At 41.6% G+C, this 17730-nt stretch overlaps 1 protein-coding gene across 4 annotated transcripts in view; it reads right to left on the bottom strand.

Annotated features, from left to right (window-relative positions):
* Positions 1-17730, bottom strand: part of EBF1 (EBF transcription factor 1) — a 267557-nt gene that overhangs the window by 85181 nt on the left and 164646 nt on the right. For 2 of the 4 annotated variants that reach the window (XM_036391971.2, XM_036391967.2), the window contains exons 7-8: positions 12358-12439; positions 4422-4539 (exon numbers count right to left, since the gene is read on the bottom strand). In XM_036391971.2, the coding sequence (XP_036247864.1) occupies positions 4422-4539; positions 12358-12439 (200 nt within the window). Of the gene's footprint in view, positions 1-4397; positions 4540-12357; positions 12440-17730 lie in introns of all 4 variants that reach the window. The other 2 variants (XM_036391969.2, XM_036391968.2) reach the window with 1 other exon arrangement.

The following is a 17730-nucleotide window of genomic DNA, read 5'->3' on the forward strand; positions in this document are numbered from 1 at the left end:
AGATATAAACACACAGAGATTTATGCATATTTCATATTAAAATACCAGCAGGACGTTGCTTTGGAAATCGTGGTTATCTCCACTTCCACCTGCAAACTCTGATATCACATCTAATCATTTGTGTCTATTTCTATCCTGCATCTTTCATCTGCTGCTGCTGTTGAGCTGACTCAGAACGAAATCATCAGCAAACCTCACTATCACCTAATTCTTCAGTGCTCTCCCATGGAGGAGGAAGGAAAAGAAAAAAGAAATAAAACTGTCCCTTTAAAAACCCAAGCATTTAAGCTGCTTGTCAGTCGTCTTCCTGACAAGGCCACTTGAATGTATTCAGGAATATTTGCATAAATGCTCACAGTGAGTTCACCCTGGCAGCTAGTGCTAATGGTACATAAAGTAATTTAGTCACTTCTCTTAGGCATCCTGTCAGGGTGATAAGCACCCCCTCTTTGCCTTGTTGCATATTAGATCATTAGATAATAAAGTGTTAGAGCATGCAAACTGACAGGGTCTCAGGGACTATCATTTTTCGAGGGCATTGCATTCTGCCAGCGAGGAAAAATAATAGAGAAACTGATGCTGCAATTGGCTTTACATTCTTGTAAAGACATTCAAAAGATTTGAGGAGAAAAAAGAATTTTTACTTTGTAATGATATGAGAGTTTTAACTGGAAACTTTGCAGTGGATTTATTGCTGGTAAACTTGAAAAGAGTTGTTGCAATGCCTGCCAAAACTCTCCCCTTCCATAAGTTCATCACTTAAATTTCATTGGGAAGATTTTGCTTTTAAAATTGACACCCTGGGATGAACTACAAGCTGAAATATATCCTACTGTTGGGGCCTGTTGGCTCTTGACTATACATCTTACTATATATATAATTTGGAAAGGTCAACCACACCGGCTTTCTGGTTTACCAGAAATATAAAACCAGTGAGGATCCAACTATTTGTGAATGAAAAAGTGATAATTATTGAAAACCACAGATTACTGTGGCTTACCCTATTTATACCACACAGACATGGATGAAATAATAATTGGCCTCTGCCAGGATATTACTTTTAAAAGATAGGTAGATATATTTATTTGAAAGATTGGATGCTTAACCCACTGGCTTCAAGGGGGCAGCATGTGGACACAAAACTAGGATCTGGGGTCCTGGTTATATTCAGAGAAAGAAGCTACAAAAAAAACCCTTCACTTTACTGACTGAAAAGTCTGACAAGCAAGATATAAATAAAGATGTGCTGGATGTCCCAAAAATAATCCAGACTACCTGCTAATGAGATGGTAAAACCCAAATGTGGAGACACTAGGCTCCTGAGTGGCTCGAGAGGTGCAGCTTTCTTTCCAGGTTTTTGGCCCCCAAAGTGTCTTTTAGGTGTCACATAAACTGTAACTCCGTGTTTCAGAGCAGCAAACACGAGATTGTAAGGAAAAATAAGCTGGATATTGTCTAAGTAAACTCAACAACCAGCACACCTTTCTACATCCTGTCTCCCCTTTCCCCAGCCCTCACAGTCAGGCATTCATCTCTATTGCCATCAGGAATTTGTGTTAAGAAGTTAAACGTCTGGAAAAGTCCACAGGAATACATTTGGTCAAGGGTATATTTTAGTCAGATCCCAGATTTTACAAACCTGTGATGAGCAGTTGCTCAGCAGAGCAATGAACCAGAGACAAACCATGACTACATTCCCTTCCCATCTCCCTGCTCATGGATACAGCTCAGGTCAATCTGTCCTTCCCCGAGGGAGGCAGAAAAGCTGGGGAGAGGAGAGGCAAACAAACAGCCTCTCATACTATGCAAAATAAAAATTCCAAAAAACTGGAGAAAAATAATACATCTTCTGACTCAAAGTGAAAGCAAAAAATTATTTCAGTGGAGGAAACTGTCATCTGTTCTAATGGGTCTTGTCCAAAATTCAATAGCATTAAACCTTTTTCTTTCTTTTTATTTACTTAGTTAAGTGTTTTAGATACCTAATAATATCATAACAACAGTTATGGATTTTTGAAATTTTTTTCCTGTTTCTTGGACACATGTTCAGAGAATTCCTGGAGAGTTAGACTGAAGGATTTGAGTTAAAAAGAAAGGCTCCACCAAGCCTTTGGGAAGAGAACAATTTTGTAGTATGAAGGTTGCTATTCAAAAGTAAGAATTTACTAGCAGTTGCTTTATGAGGTTGCTTGAGAGGTGCCTGAGAAAGCAGATTAGAAAAATCACCTTTCCCACAAAATGTACACATGGAGATATTTTGCAGATGTTGACTTTTAATATCAGCACAGTAACTCAGGTGTGTGCAGCTACGTAAGCAGAGAATTATCTTTTTTTTTGTTGCTTTTTGCCAACAGAATCGCCCAGGTTGTAGGAGTGGGAACGACAGCTGTGGTAAAATGAGATACCACCATGCATGAGAATAAGGGCATTTATGTAAGAGAAATTAAGTACTGCCTCAACCAAAAGCATGCACTGAGAAGACTGCAATGGGGAAAAAAGAAAAAAAAATATGGCAACTACTTTAGTAGGAATATAAGAAAAAAAAAAAAAGGAGTGTTTTTTTTAAGACTAGACTTAATGGAAAGATTACAAAGTTGAACAGAAAGAAGTTTCCCTTTGTAATGCCTTCTGCTAATTAATAAAGACAGAGTTCATACATTCCTTATAAATTTCAGAAAAAATTATGACAGTGGTTTGTTTATTAAATTAGGTTGTTGGCAGGATGAAAAAAAAATTCTATAACATGAATTATGGCTGAAAATGGCTCGTAGCCTACATAAAAAGTTAGAGCTAAATAAATACAGATGTAAGTTATGTTTATATAATGAGAAACGCTGCTGAGCTAAGAATTTTAGGTTAGTAAGTGTGAACTACAGACCCGATTCTGCAAACACTTATCAATACCCTCAGCTTCTCTGACACAAGAAGCCTCATTGATCCCAACAGGACCATATGTGAGCATAATCTTAAATATATGCATAAGTGCTTACAGGACTGATGCCTGAAAGCATAAACAGAATAGAAAAGTATTTCCACAGGAATCCACTGAGCAGTAGAAACCCACACATTTTCCCATTTCTCAGCATTAATAATTTCTTTTAACATATCTAGTTAACATTTCTCTGAGTGGCATTTGCTTCCCAGAGAAATTTTTATCTGGTTTCTTCAAACTCTTTGGAAAAATCTATTTAATTATTCATCAGATCCTTGGCAAATATTTGTGAAACAAACCAGCATAAAGGACTGGTGCCTTCTACACTCAGCTACTTCAATGGCAGCTGAGGGTACACATCTCTTAGAGGGAGCAAGCACCTATTGAATTTAGGATTACAAACAGCTTTGAAAACAAAGAGCTATTCTACCAAGCTGGAACAGGGAGAGGGGAGTGAAATGCCCTCTGTTTTTGTTTTGTTTTTCAGCAGTAGTCATCAACTTTGAGGACAAAGAGCAAAACAAAACATTAATCAAATCCAGATTTTTCAAAGTACATTTGCACTCAACAACTCCCATTTTAAGCACCTACAGTCACCAGCAGATGTTCCCTTCCAGGACCAGCTGACCTTACAGAAGAGATTACTGTCCCCAGGCTGCTTCCAGCCACGTGCCCCCATCCCACCCTTGCTGGAGCTTACTGTGCTTCCAGAAAAGCCAAACTGCCTTGCACCATTTCTCCTTCAATCATTTCAGCAACAAGCCATATTGGCAAAGAGGGATTATTTAAACGGTTTAATTCAAATGAACTTCACTGGCCTGGAGGAGACCAGGGAGCAAGTACACAACCATCCTAGCTGGCATGCCATGGTGAAGAATAGCCTGGAGCAGGGAGGGGAGACAAACAGCTGTGGGAAAAGCAACGTCCTCAGCTGGCACAGCTGGAGCCAGAAAAGAACATTCATCCATGGCTTAAGTAAGCAGATGGATTTCCAAAAGGGCTCTGCTTTCATTTAGGGCAATTCAAAGGAACAGAAGAATCTCCTAGAGAGCTCAGCACCCTCTAGATAGAAGAAATGCAATCCAAAATTTGGGTGCTGAGCACTTCAGAAAATATGCAACATCCTGTAGATGTCAAAAATCAGGGCAGTCTGGAAAAAAAATCAGACTCCAATTTTGGGTGCTGAATAAATGCAACCAACATGAAAAAAAAATCACTCCACTTCACTGACACACAGAACAACCTCTGCACCCATGTTTGCTTACTTGTTTGTCATTTCACTACATTTAGAGCTGACCTACTTGAAAAATTCCTCCTTTGGTCTGGAGGCCAGTCCCTTTCAAATGTCTGGCCCCAGAGATAATAAATGCTTACAGGACAATTTTGAAAGCAGCAGCCAGAGACACAAACCAAATAAATCCACATTTAAAGTAGCAATGCCAACCAATGAAAATGATTTGCCTACCATGTTCCAGATAAGAAGGCGTACCTTCCGAGGGATCGAGTCTTCGAGCTCTCCGCCCGTGCTTGGAATTGTTGTGCACAAACATATTGTCTGACACTGCCAGCACATGGCCATCAACATTGACTGTTGTAGACACCACGACCTGCAAGCACAAGAGCAAGATGGAGGAAAATTTGGATAAATCCGTGTGTTTTTTATAAAGCGCGGAGTGTAATAAACTCAGTTAAATAAATAACAGCTGGGAGCTGTAGAAAATTGCAAAGCTATTTCACATAATAACTGGTGCTTATGCTGTACAAATCTAACAAGAGGCGCTATTGATGAGCGGGTCTCTGGCATCGAAAGCTTTTGATGCAGTTTTAAGTCAAATTGCAGAGTTTGTAGCTGCGTGGCAGACAGCACACTGTTAACCATCATTTTAACAAGAGGATCTTTATTAAGTATTTTTTTCCCCTATATACAAGGGCAGCTGTGTTTCACCCTAAATTATCCTTCAGTTTCCACACTGAAGTAGATAGAGATGTTGACATTGCAAATGAGAATCAATTCAGAATAAAAGAAAACAAAAGTGTATTTTGTGAAGTTGTAACAAGAGTTGTTGTCTGCCTTACCCCCACCCTTCTCTGCTGCTCTCCCCTCAGCCCAGTCACTGCAGGTTGTTGGATTTGCCCAGATTTCTCCGGAGCTCTATCTTAAGGAATATGTATCGGCATGTTTGTGTACACACACACACACTTGACAGTGGGGTCTTGATCTGGAGAACACAACCCTATTCATACAGTGTTAGAATTATTTGTATTTCTCAACTTATCTCAATGTCAACACCTGGGATTTGATTTGAGGTGAGGTGAGGGAGACACAGCAGGACTGCACTGGAGGAAGGATTAGACATTTCTGCTCCCCAGAGCCGCCCAGGGCAGGAGAGGAGCCAACCCAGCAGAGGCAAACAGGTAAATGATGGGTCCAGAGTAGAAGACCCAGCCACTCCAAGGTGTCCAGAGGGACTGCTCAACCCTGAGGCTCCCAAAGGAAATCCCTGTCCAGGCAGAGGGCATGTGAGCCATGGAATGTCATGGAGAAACAAGTCCCTTGCAGAGCTGTGAGCTCATCACAGCACACCTCCTCCTACCCCATTCAGACCAAGCAGTCTGAGCCTCCCTGGCTTTCCTTCAGCCACCCCTCCCACAGCCTCTTCCCAGCAAAAGTATGGCATTCCCAGTTTCACCCCAGCCAAAGATTTGGCCTTCAGCTGGCTGCTGGTTTGCCAGGAGCACGCGCCGCCTTCGAGAACTTTGACTAAAACAATAAGAAGAAATGACCTACACTTCTCCTTACATTAAACAGGGAAAGGGATTAAAGACTGAAACCCACAGAGATATGTTTATTCATGCGACCTCTTACAACCAAATATAATAATTGTCTGTTAATTGCAGTTTCAGCTCCCACCTCATGCTTCGACATGTGAAACAGCAATCAGCAGCTCCTGTTTAATCCACCTATTATGTTGACTAATTAACTTTGCTCGACAGTTTATTTCTTCCTCCATTATCAGCCCCTGTCAGCCGCAAGCACAGTGCCGCAAAGGGGGACCTCAGCCCTTTTGATTGATCACCGATAGATTGACATGCAGATTAATTTAATTAGAATCACCTCACTCGAGAAATGAAAGACAATGGCAAGGGGGCTAATAGATCTGCTCTTATAATGAGGCAAGCCTCCAGAGCCACGGCAGAGGATTTCTGATTTATTTTGCTGAATTCCCCAGTCGCTCTGAAAGGCTCTCGCTTTAATTGTTCTTGGTTTTGAGAGGCTTTAGCCTCTGAAGAGGTGAAATGCTTTACAAGGATTGGCAAACATTGCTTCAACTCTCTCAGGAAGCTGCTGCCTCTCAAAGTTGGTCAAATGGGGACACTTAAAGGATCGCTTACAACTATTTAATTTCATCACTTGAATTGGAGCTAAAAAAAAAAGAAAAAATAGAGTGAAAGGAAAAATTTTCTACCTATTTCTGGCCCCCAATTAAAATACTCAAAAAGTAAGCAAAGCCACTAAACTGCCCAGAGCAGATCCTGAAATCTTTCTCTGGAAAAAGAGGAATACAAAAGAGAATATTTTACATCTAAAACATCCTAACCCCATCCCTCAGAATGGCATTCCAAGCAATAGACTTTTGTGTGTGTTTTAAGTGAAAGATATTAAAATACAGAATAAATGATTCAAGAGCTCCTACAGATGGAAATTTGGGAAAAAGAAAGCACCAAATACTACAGATATGTTTTTCTGAAATCAAACTAAGGAGAGAAAAAAACCAAAGCCCTATATATAAAATTCCAAAAGGGATTTCAAAAGTAATTTATCCATTGAATTCCTGAGGGGTAGAATAAAGTTTATGATATTTTCAATAAAATATGATCTTATAGTAAGTGGCTCGGGGTTCAAAATCTTATTTGTGCACTTGCAACCATTGTAAATTCTTTGCAAGAGGGATTTTGAACCAAACCCTTGGCACTGCCTGTCACAGCTCCATGATTTATGCCAGCTCCTTATCTTCTTCTAGGGGTCTGATTAGGTGCGTATGAAAATTAACAAAATTACAATTAATAACAATGGCTACAAGATAAAATATTTTCCCCAATTCCAAAACCCTATAGGTACACACAGACTTCACACTGAAGCTGATCAAACCTGCACTGAAACCAAAACTTTAAGCATTTTTAGAAATTTAGGGATTCCAGAATAATAATGAGTCAAGAGTAGTAACAGTAAGGTAGTTCTCAAAGCTGTGAAAATCCTGTATCTAAGAAGCTGTTGCTATACATGCAACTTTTTAGGTAAGAACTTATTAGGTAAGAGGAAACAATCCTGTTGAGGTTTTATGTGAGTAAAGCTACATTTAATTTCCCCCTCTTCAGATTTTCAAAACAGTTGATGCAACATATTTTGAATTACTTAGCAATATCTTCCTACCTCCCTCCTGAACAGTTTGATTTACTATGAAGAGACCACATTGGTGTGGCTCTTTCGTGTCGTTAGCAGCAGAAACTATAAATGGAATCCCCCAGTGAAACTGTTTCTAGTCTCAGGAAATGCAGAAAAAAAAACCTCTTATGTGTCTGTTTGGAAAAAAAAAAAAGATTATTCATAGCACACCTGTAAGAAGCAACAGGCTCTTGCTGCTCAATTCTTTAAATGAAAATTCTCATTAATGGAGGAACACTGAATGTGCACTGCACCAAAGAAATATTAATGCCTCTAATTATTAATAGTGAAAAAATGCACCTCAAATATTGTGTGCCACAGTCACCTACTTGGATTGCTGCAGAGCACTTACATACTTACAAGTTCTACTCATATTTTTTAATCTAAAAAAATACTACACTCTCCTCATTTTGATTTTGAAACGACTGGGATATGTTCAAGTTAAAGCACATGCTAAAACTAATTTGTGGAGAAATCATAAAATTAGGGGGAGGGGACAGCCAGAGTACATGTGGAATGGGCACCAAGGCATCCTAAAACACAGACTGTAGCAAGAGGGAAAGGCACACTACAGTTTAATAAATGATTAATGAGGTGCTGACACATTAATGTAAGCACAGGGACAACCAGGTCTGCCAAATCTCAAACCTTTCCAAATTTTGTCAACAAAACACAGTTTTAATTTGAGACAGGCAAACACGGAAAATGATTTTGAGCTTTAGCTTTAGCCCTTCACAGATTTTGAATTTAAATCCTGTATCAACACCAGGGGAGACAGAGGTATGAAAGAAACACGTGGGTTTACAACTTTCTTCAATGAAATTGGCACTATTGAATGCAGTAACATATCCCAGCTCTGTGGATTATTCTGCCTGCCATTAAATAGTTCAGTTTGTGAATACTTTGGAGCTTAGATTTTTTTTTCTTTAAATATTCGGAGACCGGGAGCCTGGAGATCAAGCTATTTATCCATGTTTAGCACTCGGCCTGTTTATTTGGTATAGTACCTCACCTAATATATCAAAATTAAGCATTGCACAACTCCTGATTTTTAACCACAGCCCATTAAGCTTTGCTCACTGATTAAGACATAGCATTTTCCTTGTGCTTTCAATTTTCTCCAGTGTATGGTGAAGGATCTGATATTTTTGCAACATCCCCAATACCCAGTGGCAAAGGCAGAGAAAATCTAGCTAGGATAATTTCCAGGTCTGAAGTGTGTCCTAAGTGTTAAATATGTAACTCCAGTGCTTGCCACTCTTCTGAAAGCTATAAATGGCTCAAGCACATCTTTATTTTCATCACCACTTGGTGACCTCTTCCTACAATGCGTTGACTTCTTTATTCTAGTAACTAAAAATCACTCTCCATTTAACAAGACACTTCAAAAGGTGCCTAACTAAGAGCACACAAGTACAATACATTCAGTAATTTTGCTCACGTGCTCAAGGACAGGCCAGGCACTTAATTACCTTGTTGAATTGGGCCATAGCTCTCACTGCTATTTTTCAGTCTCTTTTTCTTTTTTTTTTTTTTTTTTTTTGCCTTTCCCTTCTCTGGGGATGGAGCCTTGCATGTCCAAATTCCATTATCTGGGATTCATGAAGCATCATCTCTGTCTCTTATGCAAATTTGCAATAAGACACAAGTGGCTTCAATTCAAACATGAGTGGCAGCATCCCATGGAGGCAAACGAGCAGCCTCTGCTGCAGGAGAGGCTGTGGTAGCAGAATCAAACAGCATGGCAATCTCTAAGTGACTTTCAAGGTTTTCATAATAAGTGAATGTTTGGGGTTTCGTTCAGTGACACAGCCTGAAAAGTTTCCTCTAAATTAAAACTTGACATGTGTCAGTTTACAAGCAGTTGTGCTAAAACAAGAACAACAAGACAGCTAGGGCGCCTGGGTTTCATTAATTACAATAACATACAAAACTGTTTAGGTTGTATGAATGAGTTTTTAGTTTTGAAAAATCAAATCTAGGCAGAGTTCAATCATGACACCATCTACTTAGTAGCAGTATTATTATTACCACTAACTGAGGCACTACAGCCCATCCCACCAAGAATGACGACTTATTGTGATGAAGAATTCACAACCAGATTGAGCAGCTGCTCTGGAGGATTTCTGGAATAAAAAGGCAAGGTTGGGCAAAGGTGATAATACACAACAGCACCAAATGTTTTGTGCAATTGGGCTGATGAAACATGGAGATGAAATTATTTTCTCAAGGACAAGCAGGAGTGTGAAGCACAGATGAAGTACTGTGCAGTACTTCACTTCTCCCTGACTGTCTCCTTGTGCTAATAGAGACACAACAAACACAGCCAGGGCCAGCACTGCTCCAGCACACACACTCTGCTGGCACTCCACCCCACTCCACTTGTCACATGCCTGGACATCTCAAACATGCAGAGAAATTTATTTCCTTCCAGGCCCACAACAGCTTTTATGTTAGACTTATCACACTCCTACATTTGCAAGCAAAGTTCAGGATAAAACCTCCTAATTCATTTCTGATTGTGAGCCTGAATCAACACACACTCTGCCTCCTCCCTGTACTTTCTTAACATGTCTTGTATCAGATGATAATCAGACAATTCCATGCTACAGGGGAAAAAAAAAACTTCTAAAAATCTAGTAAGAAAGGAAACTTTCTACAGGACTGGTCCTTAGATAGTGCAGGACTCACGTCTTGACCCTCCACTGATTCTCCCATCAAAACCATAATCTGTGTTCTAAGAACTTCCAGCAACTTTTGGGGACTGAAGAAGGACAGACCAAAAGTTGGAAATGTCTCTTGGCAGCTTCAAAGTCCAGCACAAGGAGGGGAATGAAGGAAGGGAATGTCTCCATTTTTGTGTGTATAAAATGAGTATGGTACTATCTAAAAGTATCTGGAAATACCTTATCTTTATGGTTTTTAACCAGAACTTTGACATCACCACTGGAGACCTTGTAAGTCTCTGGCAACAATTCAAAGGCAGCTGACAGCAAACACAGGAGCACAGATTTCATTTGGTTCCTACACAACACTGCCTCAAAGACCCAGGAGCACCACAGCACTGAGATACTACATGTACACTTGGTCCTTTTCACCCTAAGAAATGATAAATGAAGTTTGGACTCTGTAGAGCCCAGCTGTTTTATTTTAAGAAGTCTATTGCTAAAAGACCAAGTTTTTAAAAAAAGAAAAGGGAAGAAACAAAAGCAGCTATTGTAAAACAATAAGCCTGGGCACTGAAGAGAACGCTGCAAGCTTCAATGCCACCCTATATGAGAGTAGGAGTGGTTTGCTCGGCTGAAAGTGATTAATTTCTTGAAAATGCTGAGGTCACGCTAATTGACATGACCTGTGTAATTAAGCAGTCTCTGTTTACACATGGAAAGCTCAACTGCTGTGAAGCTGGGTTTGTATGACAGAATGTCTTTACAAGTCAAGAGATCAACAACCTTTCCTATGTCCTACTTCCCCGCCGACACAGCTCCTGATTGCTGTTCTGAGGGAACACGCACAGGCATTTCCATATGAAAATCAGCCTGGAGCCTGGGCGAGCACAGCCCCAGCAGAGTGTACATGTTGTGAAGCAAGCTCTGACAGGCCCCAGGGGTGACTGCTCGGACTAAATCCCCGTGCTGGTGAGAGTCCTTTTCCCACATTCTCTTTCCGTGATAATGCCCTCTGGAATCACAGGAGAATCGTGACAGAGGGAGGAGTGTGGGGTGAGAAGCTGAGGGCTCTGCCATGCTAATGCTGGCTTTTACACTGATTAATTTAATCCCTGTGGCCACATCTCCTCACTTCTGCACTTCCCTGCTCAGAGGCAAATAGCATCCTTCTGCCTTCCAGCATTGCTGCAATTAAGCAGTTCAACAAAAGACATTCTACATATAAATAATATTGTCACTTACATAACATTCAACACTTGTACTGAAGTGCAACAATGCTGGAAAAGAAGCAAACAAGGTTCTGAGTAACTACAGAAAGCAGATATATTTTGGAGTTGTCTTTCTCCAGAGACCCATGTGGTCCCTGGGACAAATCTCTTGTTTCTTCCTCAGAATCCTGAGGCAAAGCCCCACAGACAGATTCTACCATGTTTGCTCCATGGGCTGTATTCACTCCTCCCAGCAAAAGAGAAGGTTCTTTGACTTTCTATCCCATATTTTTATTCAGCACATACCCAGCTAAAGCATTATTGCCACAGTCAAAGACCATGTCTTCAATAAAAGTGTTGGAACAATTATTCCTCAACATTGCCACCACTCCACTCAGCTGCCAGCACTGGGGAGGTGCAGAGGTACAGACCACCTTCCCAAGGGACAGTGATGCTCTTCATCCAAAAATGAGTTGTGACACAGCTGGACCATAACAAGACGTCCTTGGCCATCTAAAGCTTTGTTGATATTTCAGCTCCCAAGCCCCAGTGCCACAAGATGCAACAGTGGGGAAATACCAGCCCAAAGCATCCCAAGAAAGAGACACCCAGTGGTAGCTTTTTTCCAAGTGCTCACTACAGGGACAGAGCTTCATCCCATCGATGCACGTTTATGAGTCTTTTCCACTGCTCAGGAGTAACACATGCCTGATTTTATTAATTGCTCTTACACCTTCCTCTGCCCCAGACAATAAACGAGATGCCCACTTGGTGTCTGCATGAAAACAAATAGTTCCCCATGGAGAGAGAAGTATCTCAGAGCAGGGGAGCCCAATAGCTGAAAACAACAGAGAGGTCATTTTGATTTTTCCTTTTCATGCTTTCCCTTCCGGTGGAGATGACATTATCTTCAAGAGTGCTCTCTTCCAGAGCAAGAAAACCCAACTACTTCCTGACAATTCTGCTGTGACAAGAAGTCCTCAGGCATTATTTTGTGACCTTATGTTTTTAGCATCTTCCAGTGAATTACTAGGTTAGTTTGGGTCAAAGTACTTCTGTCCTAACAGCTGCTGATTTTTAAAGGAGGAAGCGTGTCCGACTGACCTGGAATCGACGCATGTCTCGAGGGTTTCCTGCATTTTTTAGGCAATTTTGGTTACATTTGAGGAAAAATTTCAAGAAGAACCTGTGGAGAAAGAGAAATTAACATTAATGTCTTATAAATAGGGTGTAGTCTGTATAAATATGACAGTAATACAAATACAATATCTGCACATTTGGTCCAACAAAGACTTATCAACATCAGTATTCCCTACTCAGACAAATCACCCCCCTGCCCAACCAAAGAAGGAGTGGAGCTTACATAGGCCTGATCTAGCAAAACATCCTGAAAATTTAAACACTAATTTCATAGCTCTGTTGTGTCAGAGCCATTAAAGTTTGCAGAGTCAGTCCCTCTGTCACGCCAGGCTGGCTGTGCCATCCAGAGCAATGAGGAACAGACACGTTTTTCAGCACAGCAAAAAAGGGACAGAAAAATGCTAGACATGAAAATTCCCTTGGGTATAAATGGGGTTTTGTTTTACAAGTTCACTGTCACCCTCAAGTTTTGATTTAATACAAAAATACTGAAAATGTTCCATACAGTTGAAATCTCCCCCCCAGGATTAAACCGAGTTTGTGCATAAAATTAATGCTCCAATAGTGGTTAGTGGAGCCCAAATCCCTGAGAGCAGGGGGAAGCCTTGGTCAAAAGAATGACTTCATAGAAAAATGAAATGTTTTTGATGCAGTCTATTTCCTGACCATACACAGTTCACTGAAGTAGCTATATGACCCTGACATATATCTCTAAGAAAAGACATTGCCTTTTACAAAGCCAAAGAAAAAAGCAAACATTTCACTGAAAATATTTCCTTCAGTGTTATGCATCAGTGGACTGTAAATTCATAAAGACAAGTCAATGAATAATAATGGGTCTCAGATTCCAGGCTTCCTCCCTGAAAGCCAAAGTTTATCAGCCTTTTGTCCAAAATAAACTACAGACTAAGGTCTACTAAAGCTCAGCCATGCAAAGTTTAATCCTACAGCAAGTTTAAAGCCCAGTGTAACCAGACAAGGCAACATTACATGTGCAATAACCATCAGTGACTAAGCAGAAGTTCCTCTGCCCTGTTCTCACATACAGGAGTGGGGTGGGGAACCAGTTTGATCCTGTTTTACTTTAAATCTGAATGTTAACTTTTGCAAGCAGCCCTCTTTTAGCACCCAAACTGAATGCTAGGTCAGCAGAATTTGCACAGACTGTCACCGAGAAAGGCAACACTGCAGGGTAAACAGCTTCAGAAAATCCCTTTTTGATGAGCAGCATTCTTTGCCCTGCTCCAGTTGTGATGATGCCCGTCAAACAAGGCAAGTTTTGCTGCCTGTTCCTCCATGTCAAGGAAATCATACAAGGCAAATGGCTGCAATGATAAATCGAAACTACGAGGGACTGTTTTCATTAAAGAAATGCAATGTAATGAGGAGGATTATCAAATGTGATGCTTGGGATTATCAAGGACTAGATCTCCTGGCCCAGGAAGTCTCTTCTAGGCCTGAGCTTCTAAATAAGAGCAAACAGTCCACATAAAATAAACATCCACTGCACTGGAACAGGGGTTTGGAGGCAGTGTTTGTTTAAAGGAAAGAGCAGTGCAAGTCAATGCATTTCTCAATCAAGCAGGTTCTGATATTCAATAATGGAAAGGTGGTGCTATTTGCTGTACATGCGTGTCTTTTTAAGCTGCTAATGGCCAGCTGTGACAGCCTGACTCAGATTGTGTAGAAGGAGCTGTCAGCACAAATCTTGGCATCTCAGATCCAGACAACTGCTTGCCACCAGGCGAGGGTTTGTACTTGTGCCAGAATGGATTTTGAGAGACAAGCAAATAGGGCATTAATTCTGCCAAAGAAAAACGAAAAGTGGGGAGAGTTGGGGATCTTACACTTCAGATGATGGCTTTCCTGTCAACAGCTCATCACTTAGCTCACGAGCTATGAAGGGCACAGACATCAGATCCCTCTTGCCCTAAGCTGGCCCTGTCTCGCGAAACCCTGGCAGGATTCGGAGACCACCCCTCCACACGAGATTGCTCGCTGAAATAAAAAGCCTGGCCATCTGTTCAGAGGCAAAGACATCCCTGTCAGCTGGTGCCTACAGCCTCAAACAGGCCCTTATGTGGCAAAACCTCTCAGAGCCACTCACTCTTTGGGGAGAAGCTGGCGCTGCCCTGGGCTTACTGCAGGATTTTGGCGGCTTCGCCGAGGGCTGAGTCCAGCAGCTGCCCACCCGGTCTGCCATAGCCCCAGAGCAACAACCCAGCCCTGAGGGGATCTGGGGCATGGAAAAGTTAAAAATAGCTAAAAATTCCTGGTTTGTATTCGCACAGCACACAAATAATGGGCAGTGAAGGTTGGTGGGCTGATTAAGGGTTGCCCAAAAAAGATGGAAAGCACTTTGTGAAGCCCTATGGAGAAACACTGGGCCTTCCCTCCCCTTACAAGCTCTGAACTCATGTCAAATCAAAGGCTTGGAAAGTCACTCTGAAATACAAGAGGTTGCTTTTTGGGGCAACTCTCACCCAAAGTTTCACAGTCTAGCTCCATTTGCACTGTTCTATAACCCCCAAAGGCTACAGAAGTTTCACCAAAATAAACTGCAGAAGAAATGAAGCTCATCTGTTTAAACCTACCAAAAAACCTCAGGCAAGCAAGCAAGCAAACAAAACTTCTTTTGAATTAAACCAACGCCAGAAAAAAATTAACTTGCAAAAATAACAACATTTTCAGAGGAACGCGAAGCTCACACAGCCAAGTTCACTCACTGCATGTTAAGCAAAAGAAAGTCACCAGTTTTCAGAACACATTCTGCCAAGTGCCGTATTTTAATTCTACTGAAAGACAAAACAAACGATGGGGCTGCACTTTGTTTGGGAACACACCAGGGCTGGAGTCCCCCCGGCCACACGAAGCATCCCACACTCATCCAGGCAAGAGCTGAGCAGCTCCAGGGCTGGCACCACACCCCCAGCTGATGGAACCCCCCCACTGTGGCAGGAAGGAAGATGAGAACAGATTAAGACAAAAGGAGAGCAGAGCAGTTTGATTCATGGGGCTCAGCCCAGGTTCTTGATTCCTGCTTTAGACCAATTGTTCAGGTGCCTTCATCACCTCAAGCCCGGTCCTGCCAGCATTGCTCATTAGCAACACTTCACTCTGCAAATATTTCAGATTTGGATTGACAGCACTGGTCCAGGAGAAGTGCCAAAAGAGCTGAGCTCTTTGCAAGCATAAACCTCTATCCCCATTTGCTTGCATCGAGCTTCTTCACAGTGGGTTATTTTTTTTCAATACTAACTTTCCCTGCATTTGGCAGGACTGTGTACCATTAATGCTAACCACAGACGATATCTAGCATTAGTTCTCACTACTGGGATCTGAAATTCATTTCCAAGATGAAAAAAAAAAAAGTGCAAAACACAGGAGTGTCAATAAAATCTTCAACTCTCTCTCCAAACTTATGTGACTGCTGAACACCCGCTCTTCTGCCACACAGGAGTCAGTCATCAATTATCCTTATTGCTACCATTGAAGGTTTGGGGTTTTTTTCATGAATCAACCAAAACATATTTTCTGACTCTCTTCCTGACTACTACCATTCCTGGTGTGAAGAGCATTTGTGCATGTGGAGCACAGAAACACAATCCAGCTCCATGCAAGTCAGCTCAGGTCCAGGAACAAAACCTTGCATTGGTATTAAACCAGAGAATTCCATGCATCACCTTTACCCCACAGAGACATGGCTAGAGTGTAAGGAAGGGAAGTTTGGGGGGAAAGCAGTTAAGTTTAGTTTATATTTAGGTGTCCTACGATGCTGCTCAGGGCAGGCTGCAAAAACTGCTGAGAGAGTGAAGTTGCTGAGCAGTTAATCTGTGCCATGCATGCACTATAAATCCCTGAGTAACTGCAAGGTCCAGAGTAGAAATACATCCTCTGGTTAAATACAAACCCCTGGGCTGAATTAGGCCCCAAACTAATGTGAACTTCTGTCTGCCATGCAAAAGCCCTAAAAACGTGCTATTGGCTGTTGGGAATGTTCTCTCCTTTTCTCACAATTCAATGGAAATTCCATTTTTGGAGATGAAGTTGTGGGTTTTTCCCTAACAGAACTGCTGCATTTCGAAAAAGATGTTGGTGCCAGTAGGGCTGTGCTCTCACCCTCTGCTAGGAAGGAACTCTACCCCAGGCCTTGTTCCTACTGTTACTTCCAGCTCCCCAAACCAGCTCAGGAGTCCTCACTCCTGCCCCATCCATCTGCTGATTGCCCTTGTTCCACTGATGGATCTGGTGAGCACAAGACTAGCTGGAAGTCACTCCATTTGTTTAAAATATTCCCTGCCACTCCCTGCTGGCCTCATTTTCCATCACACACCAAACCTTTTGGGTTTGTGCAACACCTTCCCAGCAGCATCCTGCTCTTTGCCGCTACCACAGGGATTTAAACTAAACCCACAGCAGAAATAGAAATAATGAAGATGTAAGAGGATTTTGCCTTCCTGCTTTTCTTGCCACTACAAATTAATACTGATGTTTATTAAAAATAACTGAAGAGTTAAATTAAAGAAAGCAAGCTCTGCCATGATCTACGTTGGCTCTTCTGTCACTCCCCTGAAGGAAATTTAAAGGAACTCAAACACGAAGGCTTAGCAGTAGGATTTTCTTGCCATTGCCACAATAAATATGTCTGTGGAAGGAGAAAAAAATAGTTGGAAAGAAGACCTGCTGCATTCCTGATGCTGAAGAAAAGCTTGTTTGTTCCTGATACATTGGAGAAGTTGTTCAAGAACAGTTCCTCCATGTGAAAATACGACAGCTGTCATGGTGCCAAGGTCAGCCAGACCAGTGGCTATCCAGAGTGAGTGCTGGTTATACAGCTCAGACCTGGCTGGGGCAAACAAAACTGACAGAACACACCTTTTCTGTGCTGTAAACACATTTGATAGAAAAAGGGCAACTTCAGACTGCTGGATGAAACACAGCAGCAAGTATATGTGGGTTTGTAAAATTAGTAAAACCAAAATACACAGGGCCAGGGCAATAATTAGCAACTTTCCATCAGATAAAAGGATTGCATGCCCATTCTGTACGGCACACCAATTCAGCAGAGTACTAAATATGTGCATAAATTTAAATACACAAGCAGTACTGGTGGAGACAAAGGTACCACTCACATAACTTGAGCACATCCAGCTCAGCTGTCAGCCTGGTGATGCTACAAAAACAGTGTCTCAAACAACCTCTGATGGGTATTTCAGCTCTGGTGAAAACTTGGCATGTCCAGAGGAACCAAAGCCAGTACAGAGGTGAGCCCAGAGGTCACCAAGGCTGACAGTGCTTTGTTTCCTTCTGCAGGGTTTTCTCTGCACTTATCACACA

Source organism: Molothrus ater, chromosome 15 (assembly GCF_012460135.2).
Source record: "Molothrus ater isolate BHLD 08-10-18 breed brown headed cowbird chromosome 15, BPBGC_Mater_1.1, whole genome shotgun sequence".
NCBI lineage: Eukaryota > Metazoa > Chordata > Aves > Passeriformes > Icteridae > Molothrus > Molothrus ater.